General features: G+C 36.8%; 1 protein-coding gene across 3 annotated transcripts in view; it reads right to left on the bottom strand.

The window, feature by feature from the left end:
• The window catches only part of VAV3 (vav guanine nucleotide exchange factor 3), a 175,078-nt gene that overhangs the window by 87,533 nt on the left and 72,341 nt on the right, over positions 1–15,204 (bottom strand). For all 3 annotated transcript variants that reach the window (XM_080603587.1, XM_080603585.1, XM_080603586.1), the window contains exons 5-11: positions 15,009–15,117; positions 10,897–10,989; positions 10,724–10,792; positions 7,397–7,500; positions 5,133–5,232; positions 3,661–3,756; positions 1,880–1,948 (exon numbers count right to left, since the gene is read on the bottom strand). In XM_080603587.1, coding sequence (XP_080459713.1) covers positions 1,880–1,948; positions 3,661–3,756; positions 5,133–5,232; positions 7,397–7,500; positions 10,724–10,792; positions 10,897–10,989; positions 15,009–15,117 — 640 coding nt within the window. The remainder of the gene's footprint in view (positions 1–1,879; positions 1,949–3,660; positions 3,757–5,132; positions 5,233–7,396; positions 7,501–10,723; positions 10,793–10,896; positions 10,990–15,008; positions 15,118–15,204) is intronic.

Below are 15,204 nucleotides of genomic sequence, written 5' to 3'. Positions count from 1 at the left end.
GAAGAAGCTACTGTACAGCAGTAGTGTTGTACAGCAGAGAGAAGGTATTGCACTGATTTTAGGAGGCTTTTAATCGGATATATTACCTAAAGTCACAGGTTGAGATCGTTATGGTCCCCCTTACCAGAACATACGTTGTACACATTTCACTAAAGCCTTTAAAAAGCTCTGAACATGCTTGAGTAATAGTGACAATTTACTGGGGTTTCTCTGTTTATGGCTAGAGATAAGGAACAAGCGGCAGTGGTAATTGGTGAGGTCAGAGATGCCGAGAGCAGCAGTTAGAAAAGGTATTCTGATCTTCACAACTTGCTTTTACAGTATCCTTCAATATGGTCACAAATTTGGAAGGTGGAAAAATGATGCATCTTGCTAAGACATTTTTAATCAGAATCCAAGAATAGCTGCAATCATTATGCTAGTTTCCCAAATGAAACCAGACAGGATACAGCACATCAGTCTTAAAAGAGTTGGTACAGAAATTATGTAACTTTTTTCTTGCTGCTAAAAAGAAACCGACAGCCAGATTTCCTCCCAGAATCTTCTTTCCAGGGTGGCAGTACCACCTTGTTAGCAGGACATTTTTTCCAAAGATTACTTTCAAGCAGACACACCAGGGCGTTTAGAAGCAACATACCTACACTGCACAGTTACTGCTCTGGCAGTTTACTAAGAGACAATACAGTAAAATGAGAAGGGAAACAATGTTGTGACCTTAATGAGAGATGCTAATTCCTGTAGTGTTATTTACTATTATTGGCTGGTTATGTTCTGCCAGCCAGGACACAACTGCCACAACCACTCTGAAACGAGATTTTTTAATCTTATTTTGAGTCCAATCACCAAAAACAATGACACACACAAAGGGGAAAGAAAAGAGAGAAAAAAAAACTTTTTTTTTCCTAACCAATTACCAGTAATCAAGATGCATGCATGGATCGCCACTAGATGGAAGCAATGTTATATCACCCTCGTTTCAGGCATCTACCTGGGAGATTATCATGATGGCTCTCTGCATTCACTCCACAGAACTGAATGACAGAAAGGGGAGCCAAAAACACCTTTTGTGAGCTACTCTGTATTCTGGGCATTCAGACATTGACATAATGAAACCCAAAAAAGTGTGACCCAAAACTAACTTATTCTGACTTCAGCATCTTCTATGAACCATACAGATTACAACAGGAGGCGTAACCTTTGCTGTGTTAGCTTCCCCCTCCAAGGGAGGGAAGAAAAACTCAATTTCACCACATGAATTGCACAATTCATGTAGCAAAGTTAAATGAAGCAGAAATTACATTGTGCAGAGGAACACAACGTAATATTAAGGCAGTACTGCTATTCTAGAAACCATTTGTTTGTGCCACTTGTAGAGGGGCAGGTACTACTACCGTACCTCCAGAAAGATACAAATGTTTTCAAAGGTAAAGACAGAGATCATACTAAGACAACAGGAAAAGAGTCTTGTGATTCTTGTAAAGGAAGAGAATATCTACACCTCACTGGGAAACCACTGACCCTGATTAGAATTGGCTTACCATGGTAGAAGTATTTCTACATTTTCGAAGTCAGACGAGCATCATTGAAACACCTGCTTTTTATCTCAATACATGACATCAAATTGATTTTTAAAAGTAAACTGAAATGAGGAAGCTCCATTCATAAACACTCCACTTCAGAAAGTTACTGAATTTGTTTAAAGACTTCAGCAAAGCTTTCAACTATATACTTGCCCTAATGTACTCACGAAGTTCACAGTTACTTGAGAAAACATCTATTTGACCTGCTGTGAAGATCATCTCTTCCAGGAAATATAGTTGTGAACTACCATTTTAACTGCCAACATGGATATAAATACTTCACTGGCATGAACGCTTACCTTCATTGCATCAAGTGCCAGTTTTAGATTTGCCTTCTCCATGGTATCAGTAGTGTGCTTTACCAGCTCCTGTTGACAAGAGTAATTACAACTTTTCACCTGCTGTCTGACAGTTTGAACAACAACTGAAGCTATTATTGCTTGCCCCATCCCTCCTAACCCCCCAAAGAAACCTAGAAACAGGAAACACAACCCAAGACTTCGTATTTTCTTCTCTATACTGACCACCTATAATTGAGTGGAGACTGCTGCAGAGATAACTAGCAAGATTTAAGAATGGCATAGCCTAAACACGCAAGATTTAAGAATGCCATAGCCTAAACACTGATTGAGGTGTTAACGAACAATCTTTCGAAGTTAATTTGGTCTGTGTGTCACTTAAAACTTGCCAGTTGGACCATTAAAGCATGTGCATGCTGAAAGCACATGTAAACACGCAAGTTCATTTGCTGATTGCCATACAGCATATAATCCCTTTCCAATGTACACACCTGTCTGCAGACAGGGATGTATGCTGGCATTAAGATCTCAGCAAAACTGTGCAGCTACTTAAAAGAAGTTACTGTTTCATTTTAACACAGATAAAGCGGACTCAAAAGACACATTTACATCACATGCAAATGTTTAAAGATATTTTTTAGCCACCTTCCATTTGGAAAAAAGTGTTGTTGTTGTTTTTTTTTTCCTGAAGTGAAAAAGTAACCTCTTAGGGAAACAGATTTTTTTCCTTATAATTTAAGAAAATTATACATTCTAGGTAACAAAATAACTTGCTAAAATCCTAGAAAAAAAAGGGAATAAGTATTTGTACTTCACATTGCATTTCCAACAGAATTACTGGATTTTTTTCTTTCAAAGTCTATAGAATATTTCTTGTACAATGCAAACTTATTTCATGTTATCTCAAACATTAGGACATAGTGACATATTGTTTATCATCTTTTCATAATATACAGGCTGATAAATTTATGACACAGAGCTAAGTTTTTTAAAAAGCAGTTTTACCATTCATTTTGTTCCAACTTGCTGTTGATCTAAACATTGATGACTTAGAAATATTTCAAAAATTTAATATACAAAATGTATGTTGCTCCACAGAGTCAAAATTATGCTTCACATGCAAGTAGTAGATCTTTTTAAAAGGACATTTTACAAGCATCAGCAGGGTTGACAGTCTAATATAGTAATATATTTCTTTGCAGCTGAACTAATGAGTCTCCTGGCACAGCTATCAAATTAAATTTATAAGACTCTCCACCCTTATTACAGGACTAACTGTGAAAGCTAACGCTTTGTGGGTTATAACAAGAAGCATTTCAAAATAAATATGGCTTTATTGTAATTTATGACAGCAAAGAAGCATCTTAAAAGTATGCTGTAAGTATGGTTTCAGCTTCCTTTTTAGGGATAATGGTCCACATTTAAAAGCACAATGATTATAGTTTGGTGCTACTAACCATTTTAAACATACCAAGAATGAAAGGTTCAGATACTAGGGAAACAATTCTGGTGTATTCATCTTCCCCAGATGTGCTTCAGCTCCGAAGAACAATCTCCATAAGGAAATCTGCACTTGACTGGATTTTATTTCATAGCAAATAAGCCTCAAATCTATAGAAATGTCAGTCACCTCCCTTTGATAAAGGCTTTTAGCTCTCATTCTTATAAACAACTGATGATAAACAAACCACTGTTTTGTTCTCAGACCCTAAAAACTAAATATATATATGTGTATGTATATATATATATATATATATACACACACACACACACACACATACCTGGAGCAGTAGGTGATATTTCAGCACTCTTTGCATTGGAACCACTAAAAGATCCCGCAACGTGAATTTCCCATTATTGGCCCTCTTGGAACATTCCTAGTTCAAAGCACGTTAACAGATTAAAGATTAGAGTTATATAAACTCTATATACAAATAAATAAATGTATATAGATGATAAATAACATTTATGTATTATAACGTATTCAAATGACATACATGGTAATTCCAAGTGATACACTGGCCAACCAACTGTAGTAAACTTGAAGTAAAGAACATCAACAAACTGGAAGAAAATAGTTGATATGGCAATAAAAGCTAAACTAAGAAATACTGTGTCTATGCATTTGTTCTTAGGTATTTCAAGAACATGAGAAAGACTATGGAATAAACATCGTGACAGAAATTAAGCATTCAATTGAACTAAAAAAAGACATTGCTTATCAGCACAGCAAAGAAGGCAAGCATTGCATCCATCTTCAAAAAAGCAGAAGAGAATTTTAGAAGCTACAGGCCAATCAGCCTCCCTTCAGGCCTCTCAAGAAATTATGGATCAAGTGCTCACCATCAACCTGCTACAGGTAAGTCAACGCTTGACCTACCTGACAGCTTTCAGTGATGAAATGGCTACATCTGTGAACGTATGGGGAGAGTCTACCTCAACTTTTCCAAGGCTTTTAGCATCATCTCCCAAAGCACCCTAATATATCCAAGTTGGTATGTTATGGTTCGGATGAATGAACTACTACGTACATGGAAAAACTAGCTAGATTATGAGGCTCAAAGAGCCCACACAACCTGGGGGACAGCTGCAAGTATGGCTCCTTGAGGGTCTGTCCTGAAATCCCTCCCAGTTAATATCTTTAGCAATGATGTGAAAGGGTACAGGGAGGATATCCTCAACAAGTCCACAGATAACACCAGATTGGAGGTGCAGGTGATGCTCGTCAGGACACGTTCAACAGGAATCTCGTGACGCCAACAAGAAAAAAGCAGAATCCTGCACCTGGGACACACCAGCCAAGGACACATCAACCTTGAGGGCTGGCCAATAGCCCTGCTGGAAAGGACGTGATGTTCTTGGTAGCTAGCAAGCCCTGCAAGGCTGTGAGACTGGGGCTTATTTGGCCTGGAGGTCCCTCCCACCCTGGGCCTTTCTGTGATTCTATGTTCTCAGCTGAGATATCACAAACAGAAGGGTTTCTTGAAAACCATCCTATCCATTCTTGAAAAGCATCCTAACCCTACTGCTGTCAGTGGCAGAACACGTTCACTTCTTCTCTTCAGGATGCCAGACTTGGCATAGCTAACACATTCATTTGATCAGAGACTCCAGGAAATGAAAAGAGGAGAGAAAAACACACACTCATATATCAGTCTAGCCAGTTTTAATTAACAAGGTTTTTGACTTGGATGAAAGCAGAGCATATTCATCAAAGCACATGTAATACATACACACAAGTAAATACTGATACCTCTAACTTCAGTTTAACATCTTCTTTTGTCTTAGAGATGTTGTCTAAGCATGATATGGCTATCTCCACTTGACTGCAGTACTGTCCATAAATAACCAATCTAAACCAAAATATAAAGAATAAAGGGAACATTTGTTATTTAAGGACAAGTCCTGACCATTTTTCACAAATTGGTAACAATCCTCCTTTCAATGGGAACGGTGCCTAGATATGCAAGGATCAGATTTAGCTGGATTTCAATGGGCAATGTGAATATAAGGAAAAATATGCAGAAAAATAAAATTTTAAGCTAACCTCAAAATACTGTAGAATCATTGCAATTTCCTTTAACTTTCACACGTGTATGTTGTGATAAATGCAGGACTCATTAAAAGACCAACAGTCTATATGTACAACACTGTAGATTTCCAAGACTGTAGTGAACAAATTCTGTTAGAGACTCAACAGAATTAATTGAATCTACCCTTTAAAGGACCTAAAGGTTACTCAAACTGAACCACCTCCAACAGTTTCTATCAGGTTACACATCCTGTGAGCTTTCTGATTCAAGTAACAGTTCATGTAAGTTCAAGAAATATTCAGTAGTTGTCAACAGCACTTGTACTTCTCAAAAGAGCCTGCTTTTAAAACAGAAGTTTCTTGCCCCTGCTTGAAGTGCTTCTGCTAGTCTCCCTGCAGACTGCTGTTTCCTTTCATTTTATCCATGTTTCTTCAGGTGGTTGCTCCTGTACGCTTCAAATTCATTTTTGGAGGATTCCCATGACTTTCCACTGGTGCCTCCTAAATTTCATTTTCCCCTGTTCTAATCTTTACCATTCATCTTTTGTTCTTGTTACACAATTAAAACAATGATACTGATTTAACACCACTTCTGATTACTTTTAGTAACTATGTGGTAAGACACCAGGCCTACCTCCAACTGTTTCCCTTTTGCAAAATAAATACAAGCTTGAGGTTTCTTCTTGGTGTCCTTTGTTCTGCTTGTAGCACACATCTCAGAACTGCTTTTCAAAAATAAGCATTTTCCAGAACAACTTATTGTCCCCTAATACCCTCCTACAGCAGCTGTAAAGTCTAACAGCCTGGGAAATAACTACGTCCTGCTCTGACACAAAAGCTGAGATACAGGGCCTCCAAAGGCAAGTTTGTTTATGGGAAGCCTGGGACACCCTCCTTCCTCAGAAAACAACTCTCCTGCCTAACGTTTTCCAGATGATGCTGCCCAGTTCTTCACAATCTCATTATTACTCCAACAGCTCTTCCTCCCCATCACCCTCAAGCAAGTCCAATTAGCTCCCACTGGTCTTTTGCACTCTGGTCCCAGAAGAAACTCCTTTTTAACCATGACCCAAGGGTTACTACACAGTAAACCAGCACTATAGCCCACAGTACAGCTTTTCAGCTAAGTATTACGGGCATACCACTTCATCATACAGCCCAACAGTTGTTCGGTACTGGCAAAAAAAAATGTGAAAAATTGGGTAAAAAAATGGTAACTACCCTACAGGGCACGGCACGCTCCCATGGCTATCTTGTTATCAGTCTGACTGTTTTTCACAGTTTGAAGGTAAAGCATGTCTACTTTACCATCACACATTTGACTGCAGGTCACAGTAAGACGCTAGTCTCTTCTCTCCTTTCACACCTGCCTTCTCTTCTTTCAAGTTACCACCTCTCCTGTTTTCTTTAAGCTGGAATGGCTTTAATACACATTTTTGTCTTATTTTGCCCTTTTTATAACATTTTTCCTGTTAAACAATGCAGGTGCATGCTATAAAATACCTAGGGTTATTTGCATGGGGAAAAGAAAAAAAACACTGTGCAACAAGTCCAGCCATCAACCTGACCTACCAAGTCCCACTACTAAACCATATCATTTAGTGCCACATCCACACATCTCTAATATCTTCAGGGATGGGAACTCCCCCACTTCCCTGGGCAGCCCATTCCAATGCCTGACCACCCTTCTCCATCAATAAATTCTTCATGTCCAATCTAAACCTCCGCTGGCACAACTTGAGAGGGTTAGTATGTCATTTGACATAATTGTCAAAACTGCATGTAAAAAGAAAAAAAGGAAAGCTCATTCAGCAGTAAGTTACATTTTGACTTCCAGGCTCCTAACACAAAATACTAGCTTCGTAAGTAATCCAGATACTGAATTCTATTCTGTTTTAGAACTATTCAAATAAAAATATAATAAAATGCTTTAATAGATTAGACACAGATTATCACAGTTAGTAAAATTAGTGCATAATTCTTACCTTTCCTTGTAGTTAATAAAAATTTGATACAGGTTCTGGTCATCTTTGTTAACAATGGAATCATTGATGTCCTGTGTTAGACTCCTGTGAATTTTCACCAAATCCTTAAAAACAACAATGAGGAGGAAAAAATATTTTTAAAAACAGAACTACTAAAGCTTCGAATACAGAAATAAATGGCTTTGTGTTAGATCCATTAATTGAATAAATTGGTAAACAGATCATTTGAGATTAGAACCTAATTTAAAGGTTTGCCACATCTTCCATATAGGGAAACAAGAAAAACTCAACTCCAAGAACTACCTATTAAAGACTAATTTATTCTAGCTTGGAACGTGCACTGTTAATTCATCTTCATTTTATAATGATAATTTTAAAATTAAGCAAGTCAAGTAAATGCTTTAGTGACAAGATAAAGTAATGATTTATGTCCCTGAGCTGTGAAAAATTAGTTTTGTACATTACATTGGTCAATTAGTGACGTTCTAATGCTAAGTTAACTGCAACCATAATGAGTTTCCCAATACAGCAAGTAACTAATGGCTGAGAGAAAGGCAAGAATACTGCAGAAAGATTTTCTCCCTGAGCACGGTAGAAGAGTTTACTATCATAAAAATCTGTATGCTACTGTAGATTACATCATCCTTAATACTATGTGGATACTGTCAGAGAAGTCACAAGAAATAAAGCCAAAACACGTTAAGAAGTTCTGAAATCAGAATAATTAAGTGACATGAAAACCACTGCAATTAAAAACAAAGGAGTATTTAAAAAACACTAAAATGGTTTAATGCAGTAAATGATACATTACAAAAACACACAACAGTGAGTTCTGAATAAAGGGAAAGCATTTCACTTCACACTGATGTCAACTGTGAGTACATATAAGGTCAATCACGACATCACAGTTGAGGTAGCAGAAACTAAAAACCAATCAAATTCAGTTGCTAGCAATTGTACAGCCATATCCCTCATAACCTTAAATTGCAGCATATAAAAATGTTATCACAGAAATGCTTCCAGATGAATATATTACAACAGTACATTTTTTTCAGGAGTGCACAGGGACTCAGCTAAGCAATGGCCATGAAATGTAAATGTTAGAAGCTCAAAGACATTTTGTTCCTATATCTACGCTGAAAATATTTAACTTTTTAAATTAAACCAATGTTAACATCATTAGAAGTTAACGAAAGCATAAATACTTCAGTATGTTATAAATACTTCCGTCTCTCTCCCTCGGTATGTCTGCATATATGTCTCAATTCAAATTCATGCAGAGACATACATACAAATGCTTCTATTATAGAGAGACGGATATGCACAGGTAACACACAAGTACAGAGCCGTATATACGTTTTATAGGACAAATCTTCAAATTCTAAGCCCTGATGAAAGGCACTCACTTTACAGCAGTGAGTTTTGGTAGTTTTGTTTTTATCCTTAAAAATAAAATACCTTTTGACACCAGCAGATAATTTTATCCAGCAAGCATCTTTCACAGTCTATATAAGGAATACAGCACCACCCTAAAGTACCAATCCTTAATTTAAAGGTTGTAAAGTACAACCTTTAAACAGAAGCAAATCCGTCCTGTTCTGAGACCACCACCTCTGCTCTCCACATCAGTTTGCTGTAGAGCTCTGTAACAGCTATTTTTAGTCTAAAACAAGCTTCCACTGCCCTCCAGCCTTCCTGCTGAGGAACTGCTGCAGAGACAAGGTCTGAGCACAGAAAGCACTTGCACGTGGTTTTGGCTTAGGCAAGCCCTACATTTCTTTTAAGGTTGTTAGATGCCTACGAAATGTTACTGGAGTTAGAAATAACCACGGTCTTGTAAGAGCAGAATACTTAATCATGATAATGAAAAGTAAAACAACCTGAACGCAACCATTTATATCTTCCTAATTTCAAATGAACAGCTTTTGACCTTTTTACTCCTCTCATCTGATTCCCTGACACTTCTTTAAGGAGTAGCAAGTAGGCTGACCTTTCGGTTTGTGTGTGCAATGCATAAGCCCCTTTTACATCCCGGCGCGGTGCAGCATGTCACATTGGCTAGCTTTGTGGCTTTCAGTGCCCTTAAGTCACTGAGCCTTAGGAAAGAGATTTACAGGAGGTTAGGTAGGCTGCATCGGGGCTACATTTACAATAAATAGGAAAAAACGTTAGTGTAGGATGGAATGTCAATTTGATTTTGAAAGCAAAGGGTTCTCTAAAGGCAGCTGACTGACATACTCGAAGAAAACAAGTAGGTTACTGATAGCCATGGCAGTATTTTGGACTAGCATTGAAAGAGGAGGAAATTTTAGCAGTTCAGGTTTGTGGCAAAAACTTTAACACGGGAACAAACATAGCAAGATGTCAGGTACCATCCTGTAATTCATCAGTTTAACAACTGTCATAATTTAGCTGCTGTCAGGCTGATGTTAGCACAGCAATTAAAAACATTTTTGCAGTCCAGATTCCACTGAATAAAAATCCCCAGCACCTCCTCCCACATCCCAGAGAGGCTGCAGGATATGCCAGAGACAGCCAACACAAAGATGATCTTTCACAGGCGATAAAGGTTTGATGTGGTCTGTGGGCCTCACTTTGGGGATCCTTACTTTACAGTCTGCCTCATAAAAGAACAGTCCTTTCATTTGTCTGTGTTAAGAGATGTGTCTGATGTCTTCCTTTCAAGTCAGATAAAGGAAAGATGTCTGCTGGATACTTATATGAACTATAAAAAATGTATGTAAAAATTGTCACACTATTGTGAGTAGGCCAGAAATAAGTGGGACAAAGTAATAATCACAGGAAACCTTTCAGATTTCAGTCGAGATATCTCCTATATACTTCACAGAGGATTTGCTTATCCTGTCCAGTTCCAGATTCAGAATCCAGAATTAAGTTATCTTAACTTTAAAACAACTTCAGTGATGACAGATCCAGGCTAGATACAAGGATTTGCAGAGTACCTACAGAAATCCTATTGAAAGTACTCTGCAATGTCCAGTGGTAGGCAATCTAATAGTCAAAACTTCGTACAGTCACAAAAATACTGGCATGTTTTAGAAGTCAACCCATCTTCTATAAGTTATCTTCTGCAAGACAAGAATACTGCAACTTCTAACCATCTGCTATCTGGTACTGTATTACTATTCTTTCGGCCTATTCTGTGAAACGGGGAAAAAATATTTTGTATATGCTTTTTTAAGTAACCTAATAGCTATATAAATGTATTTTGCACTGTTTCAAATAATCAGTTTATGCCATAACATATAACACTAACATAATCAGATAAGCATCTTATAACTCTTCTTGAAATATGTAATTACTCACAGGAATGTTGATGAAAACAGTATCAAACTCTGATGCTGACAGAAACCTTTTCAATGGCACCATGAAAAACTGCAGGGGAAAAACATATATGCATACATTGACTATGTTGTTACATATTCTAGAATGCTATAGAAACACACATGTAACAATTCTGTAAGTTAGTAGTATCTTACTTTCTCTATTGATTCCAGAGTTTCCGTGTATTTCTCTTCAGTTTGTTTTATTTCAGCGAGACAACAGCTTCTTATATCATTTTCAGTGTATTTCTGCAATTACAATGAAGTCAAATACATGTCATTAACAGGCACCTAATGGATAACAAATGTATTTATTTGTTTAAAATTAAGCAATTAGGATAACTGCTTCCTGAAATTTTCTGAGTACTGCAGCCTCCAAAGATGATAGTAATAACCAAGAATATTTTAATGTTCAATTAGCTGATGACTTGAAGAGTTTTACTAAAATTCCACATCAAAGGAATATTATGAAAAGTTAATGTTTAGACAGAGAGCTCAGCTGTCTGCATATACTTCAGAAATTGAAATATAAGGTCGCATTTAACTTACATCCAGACTAAGAAATCTTATTTAAAATACTGAGCAGTTAGTAGTTCTATTAAACTTAATGGGACTAACTCATGTAAGTAACTTTACAATATATAATGTTCAGGCTAATCCCTGCACTCATTTACAGTTTTTCCCTTTTAGTTTTCAAGGGAAGCTTTCTCTTCAGACACAATGTGAGCATGCCTTTGAACCAGGAAATAGAGTGACCTCTAAGTCCATCTCTTGCATGTCTGTGTGCTTGTCTTGAATGAGACTCTGGGATTTTTCTGTGTAAATCAGACTCATAGGAAATTCAAGTAATTACCAGCACAGGATACCATAAAAATAGTTTACAAGCACTCTTACTGAAGTTCACATTTACAGGAATACAGCTTCAATAACTTGTAAATCTCATTTCCAGTAAAAAAATTAGATACCTTGAAGCAGGTATGGAAGCATTCATGTCACGCAAGCCTTAAAAATACCTGGAGACAAACACGTCTGCCTCAAGACCTGACACAGTACAGACCTGACCTGTCTCAGAAGTAGTAATTGAACCAAAATGTTTTCTCAAAAAAAAAAAAGCAATGACATAACAAGTAATAGCAATGTCACATCCTTCCTGAAGCCTAACTACCAGTTGCAACACCCTTCCAAGCTATCCTTCGGTGTCTTTCTTACCTTTTCTCACCCTGTGTAAGGAGGCAATCCACACTCTACATAGAACAGACCTGACGACCAGATATTACTCACGCACAGAGGAAGTCAGAAAGAATTTAACAATTTAATTTTACAGTCCTTTCCACTCCAAAAAAAGACTTTCAACATTTGAGCAAATGACTTTCTCTTCCAGCAATGGCAAAACTTCTAGACTATGAAATTTTAAAAATTATCTCTTAATATGGTCAAGAGCTATAATCCTTCCACTCCCTTTCTGCACTATCAGCCAATTTGAGCATATCATGGCAAATAGCTAAACGCTATTAAACTGTCCATGAGCCCCACACAGCTCCCCTGATATTGTTTGGCTACCAATGAAGAGAAGGAAATATATGTGAACTCCATACCAATTATCAAGTCACATAGGCACATGAAGTTTCATCTGGTAAATCTTACTATTCTTTGCTATTTTGATTTGTCTCCTTTCACCTTCTCAGTTTCTCTCGATGACTCTACAAGTAACTCCTGCAACTTGAACATGCTCCTCGCTCTCATCTACCAGGTGCTGTGTTCTCTCTCAAATTAATCTTTAAAACTTAACTGTTGCAGTTATCAGTTTTCCCACATCAAACAAGTGCTGTCCTTATTGGATGGATGTAGAAATAACCATTTTGTACAAAATAAAAAAGCAGTCCATCATTACTACCAGAAACATACTTTGCGAACATTCTCTGATCAACCACATCTCAAAAGCTATCATTTATTCCCAAATTCTTTGGTAAGGCGAGGGGGTTTTTGTCAGAGTTAAACAATGTCAATCAAGTTTTGGAACTTGACATTACTGAGGTTTCTAGTTATTTCTCACCTTTACTCTTGCACTATTTGCATGAATACACATTTTTTTTGTATCCAATAGGAGCATATATGCACTTGCAAAATGTGGTTATTTGTCGTTCAACAACTCATATGAGAAATGCAAACAAAATCCTAGGATTCCACTCAAAAGGACTGACTTTGGTTCAGACCTAACCTGAACAGGTCATTCCCATAGGCACTTGTGGCAGAAATTAATACACCAATTTTCTGTTCATACTACAAACTTCTGGAATTTGAACGTAGGTGAATTTTTTCCTTTCAAAGGTGAACGGAAAAAATTGTGCTAACAACAGTACAAGTGAAAGGCAAAAAATGCCTTTGAAGGTCATTTACTGCTAAAGAAAATATAGGGAATAGTTTGCTTTGCAAGATAACAATAATAAATCAAAGATGAGGGAGATGCAAAGCATTTTGGCTGCTATTAGGGACTTGCAAATGTTTGAGGTTCTTCTAAAGATATACTTGAAGATTGGCCAGTGCTAATCTTTTTCATATTCAAGAAATTCTTGCATAGGATTCAAATGAAAGAACTGCTCTAAATCACGTTAAAATGCAGTAAATTTATAAACCTGAGATGAAGTTATCACAGACTGGAAATAATTACCACACTCAAGAAAGCTGCCAGAGCAAAGCAATTGTAATGTCTCCATTCCTCATATGTTGTGGAAAAATATTTAGCTGTATTGTTTTCATTTCTCATCTACTTTCCATTAGAAACAAATACAAGTCTGTTCAATCTGAAGTATCTAGGCTAAGATGCAACCCAATTAGAGCATGAAAGTTCTGATTTCTATATTAATCATTTGCTAGAAACACAGGTAGGCAAGAGTAATATTTGTAACAGGGAAGAAAGAATCAGTGTACAAACTGCCAACTGTCAGACATGACCAACTGTTGAAAAAACCCATGCCCATTACATGAAATGTGGACCTTACTGCCATTGAGCTTCAGTATAAAATAAAAACAACATCATTAAAAACATTTCCTACGATTCAAACAATTCTCTAGCACATCATACTTGCAAGCGAATACAACTTCATTAGATAAAAGACAGTTTTTTCAGCTCAATTTTTATTTGGCTTTCATTGAAAAGCCTCGTATTTTGCAATTAAACAGAATTCAGCAAAACGTGAAAAACTAACAAGTTTCTCTTATCCTCGATTTATGTGCAGTAGCCGCAGGATACTGTATTAGCAGAAAAACAGGCTTGAAAACATTTTATACTCAAAACTATCCTGTTATTACAGCAGAGATGAACACAAGCTAGTGCTTTTCCCAGACTTGTTTTTGTTTTGTTTTTAAAACAGATAGCAGTAACCGTAACAGCAGAAAATCCAAATCACATTAGCAATCTTCTATACTTGTACTGGAAGGATACACAAAGAGAAAAAAAAAAAAAAAAAAGAGTAAGATCTTAAGAATTGTTCACTTCTTCATGTAACTGTATTAATAAAAAGCAATTTGGAAAACTAGAGGTGAGTTTCCAACATAAGAAAACATGAAACAGAGTATGAAGGAGAAAGAAAAAGATCTAAGGTATTATAAAAAACACATATTGCCATGGACACAGACTAACATTTCCCAGATCAGAAAGCACATCTCTGAGGAAGGGCAGACAAGAGCATTACAGCTTCCCTCAATTAGGGAGTACATTTTATTGCTCAAGTTTAGATTTTTTTTTTTTTTTAATGACAGTCTGGACGACAAACAAGCTACCATTCCCAGTAAGGCCAACCTGATGATCAACAAAAGCACATGGTTGAATAAACATGATTTTCATTGGTATGAAACAATTACCAGTTGTCATTTTTTAAGATTAGTTGTCCAAATTATGGCTGAAACAACAGTGTTTCACAGCATCATATCTTAATTTTTTTTAAGTGGGACACTTAGAAGTAAGCAGTTAATGTAACTGGTCTTAATTAAACTATCTGGTAAATCTTACTATTCATAACTGGCAATCTTACAGTAAGTTACTTCCAGTAAGAAGCTACATTTCTTTCAAAAAATTGCCATAGTTAATGTTCAGGCCTTTGCAAAAAGACACTGCAATGTAGGAGATAACGCACTGCACATTACAGCTCCACATACAACTAAGCATGAGCAAAGTTTCAGTAAAACTAGCTATGAAGAGGTAATTTCACACATCAAACTTAAAAAAAAAAATACTGTTGTTCAAAATAACTAGGAATTAGAAAACATACAGGTTGTTGTGCTGCTTCATCTTTCATTAGGTCTTCATAAACCTCTCCGCCTTCATCTTCTCCATAGACACAGTCGTACAGCTCCTCATCTTCATCAACACCAGTTTCACTGAAAAAGGAAAATAATTTGAAAAAGAAAAAGCAGCTGTGCAGCACAGGCTAATTACCATGTCAGCTCTGCAAGGGAACATTTCTT

The sequence above is a fragment of the Anser brachyrhynchus genome (genome assembly GCF_964034855.1).
Source record: "Anser brachyrhynchus genome assembly, chromosome: 8".
Classification (NCBI taxonomy): Eukaryota; Metazoa; Chordata; class Aves; order Anseriformes; family Anatidae; genus Anser; species Anser brachyrhynchus.
Note: the sequence above shows the minus strand (reverse complement) of the source record. Positions and strands in the feature narration are given on the sequence as shown.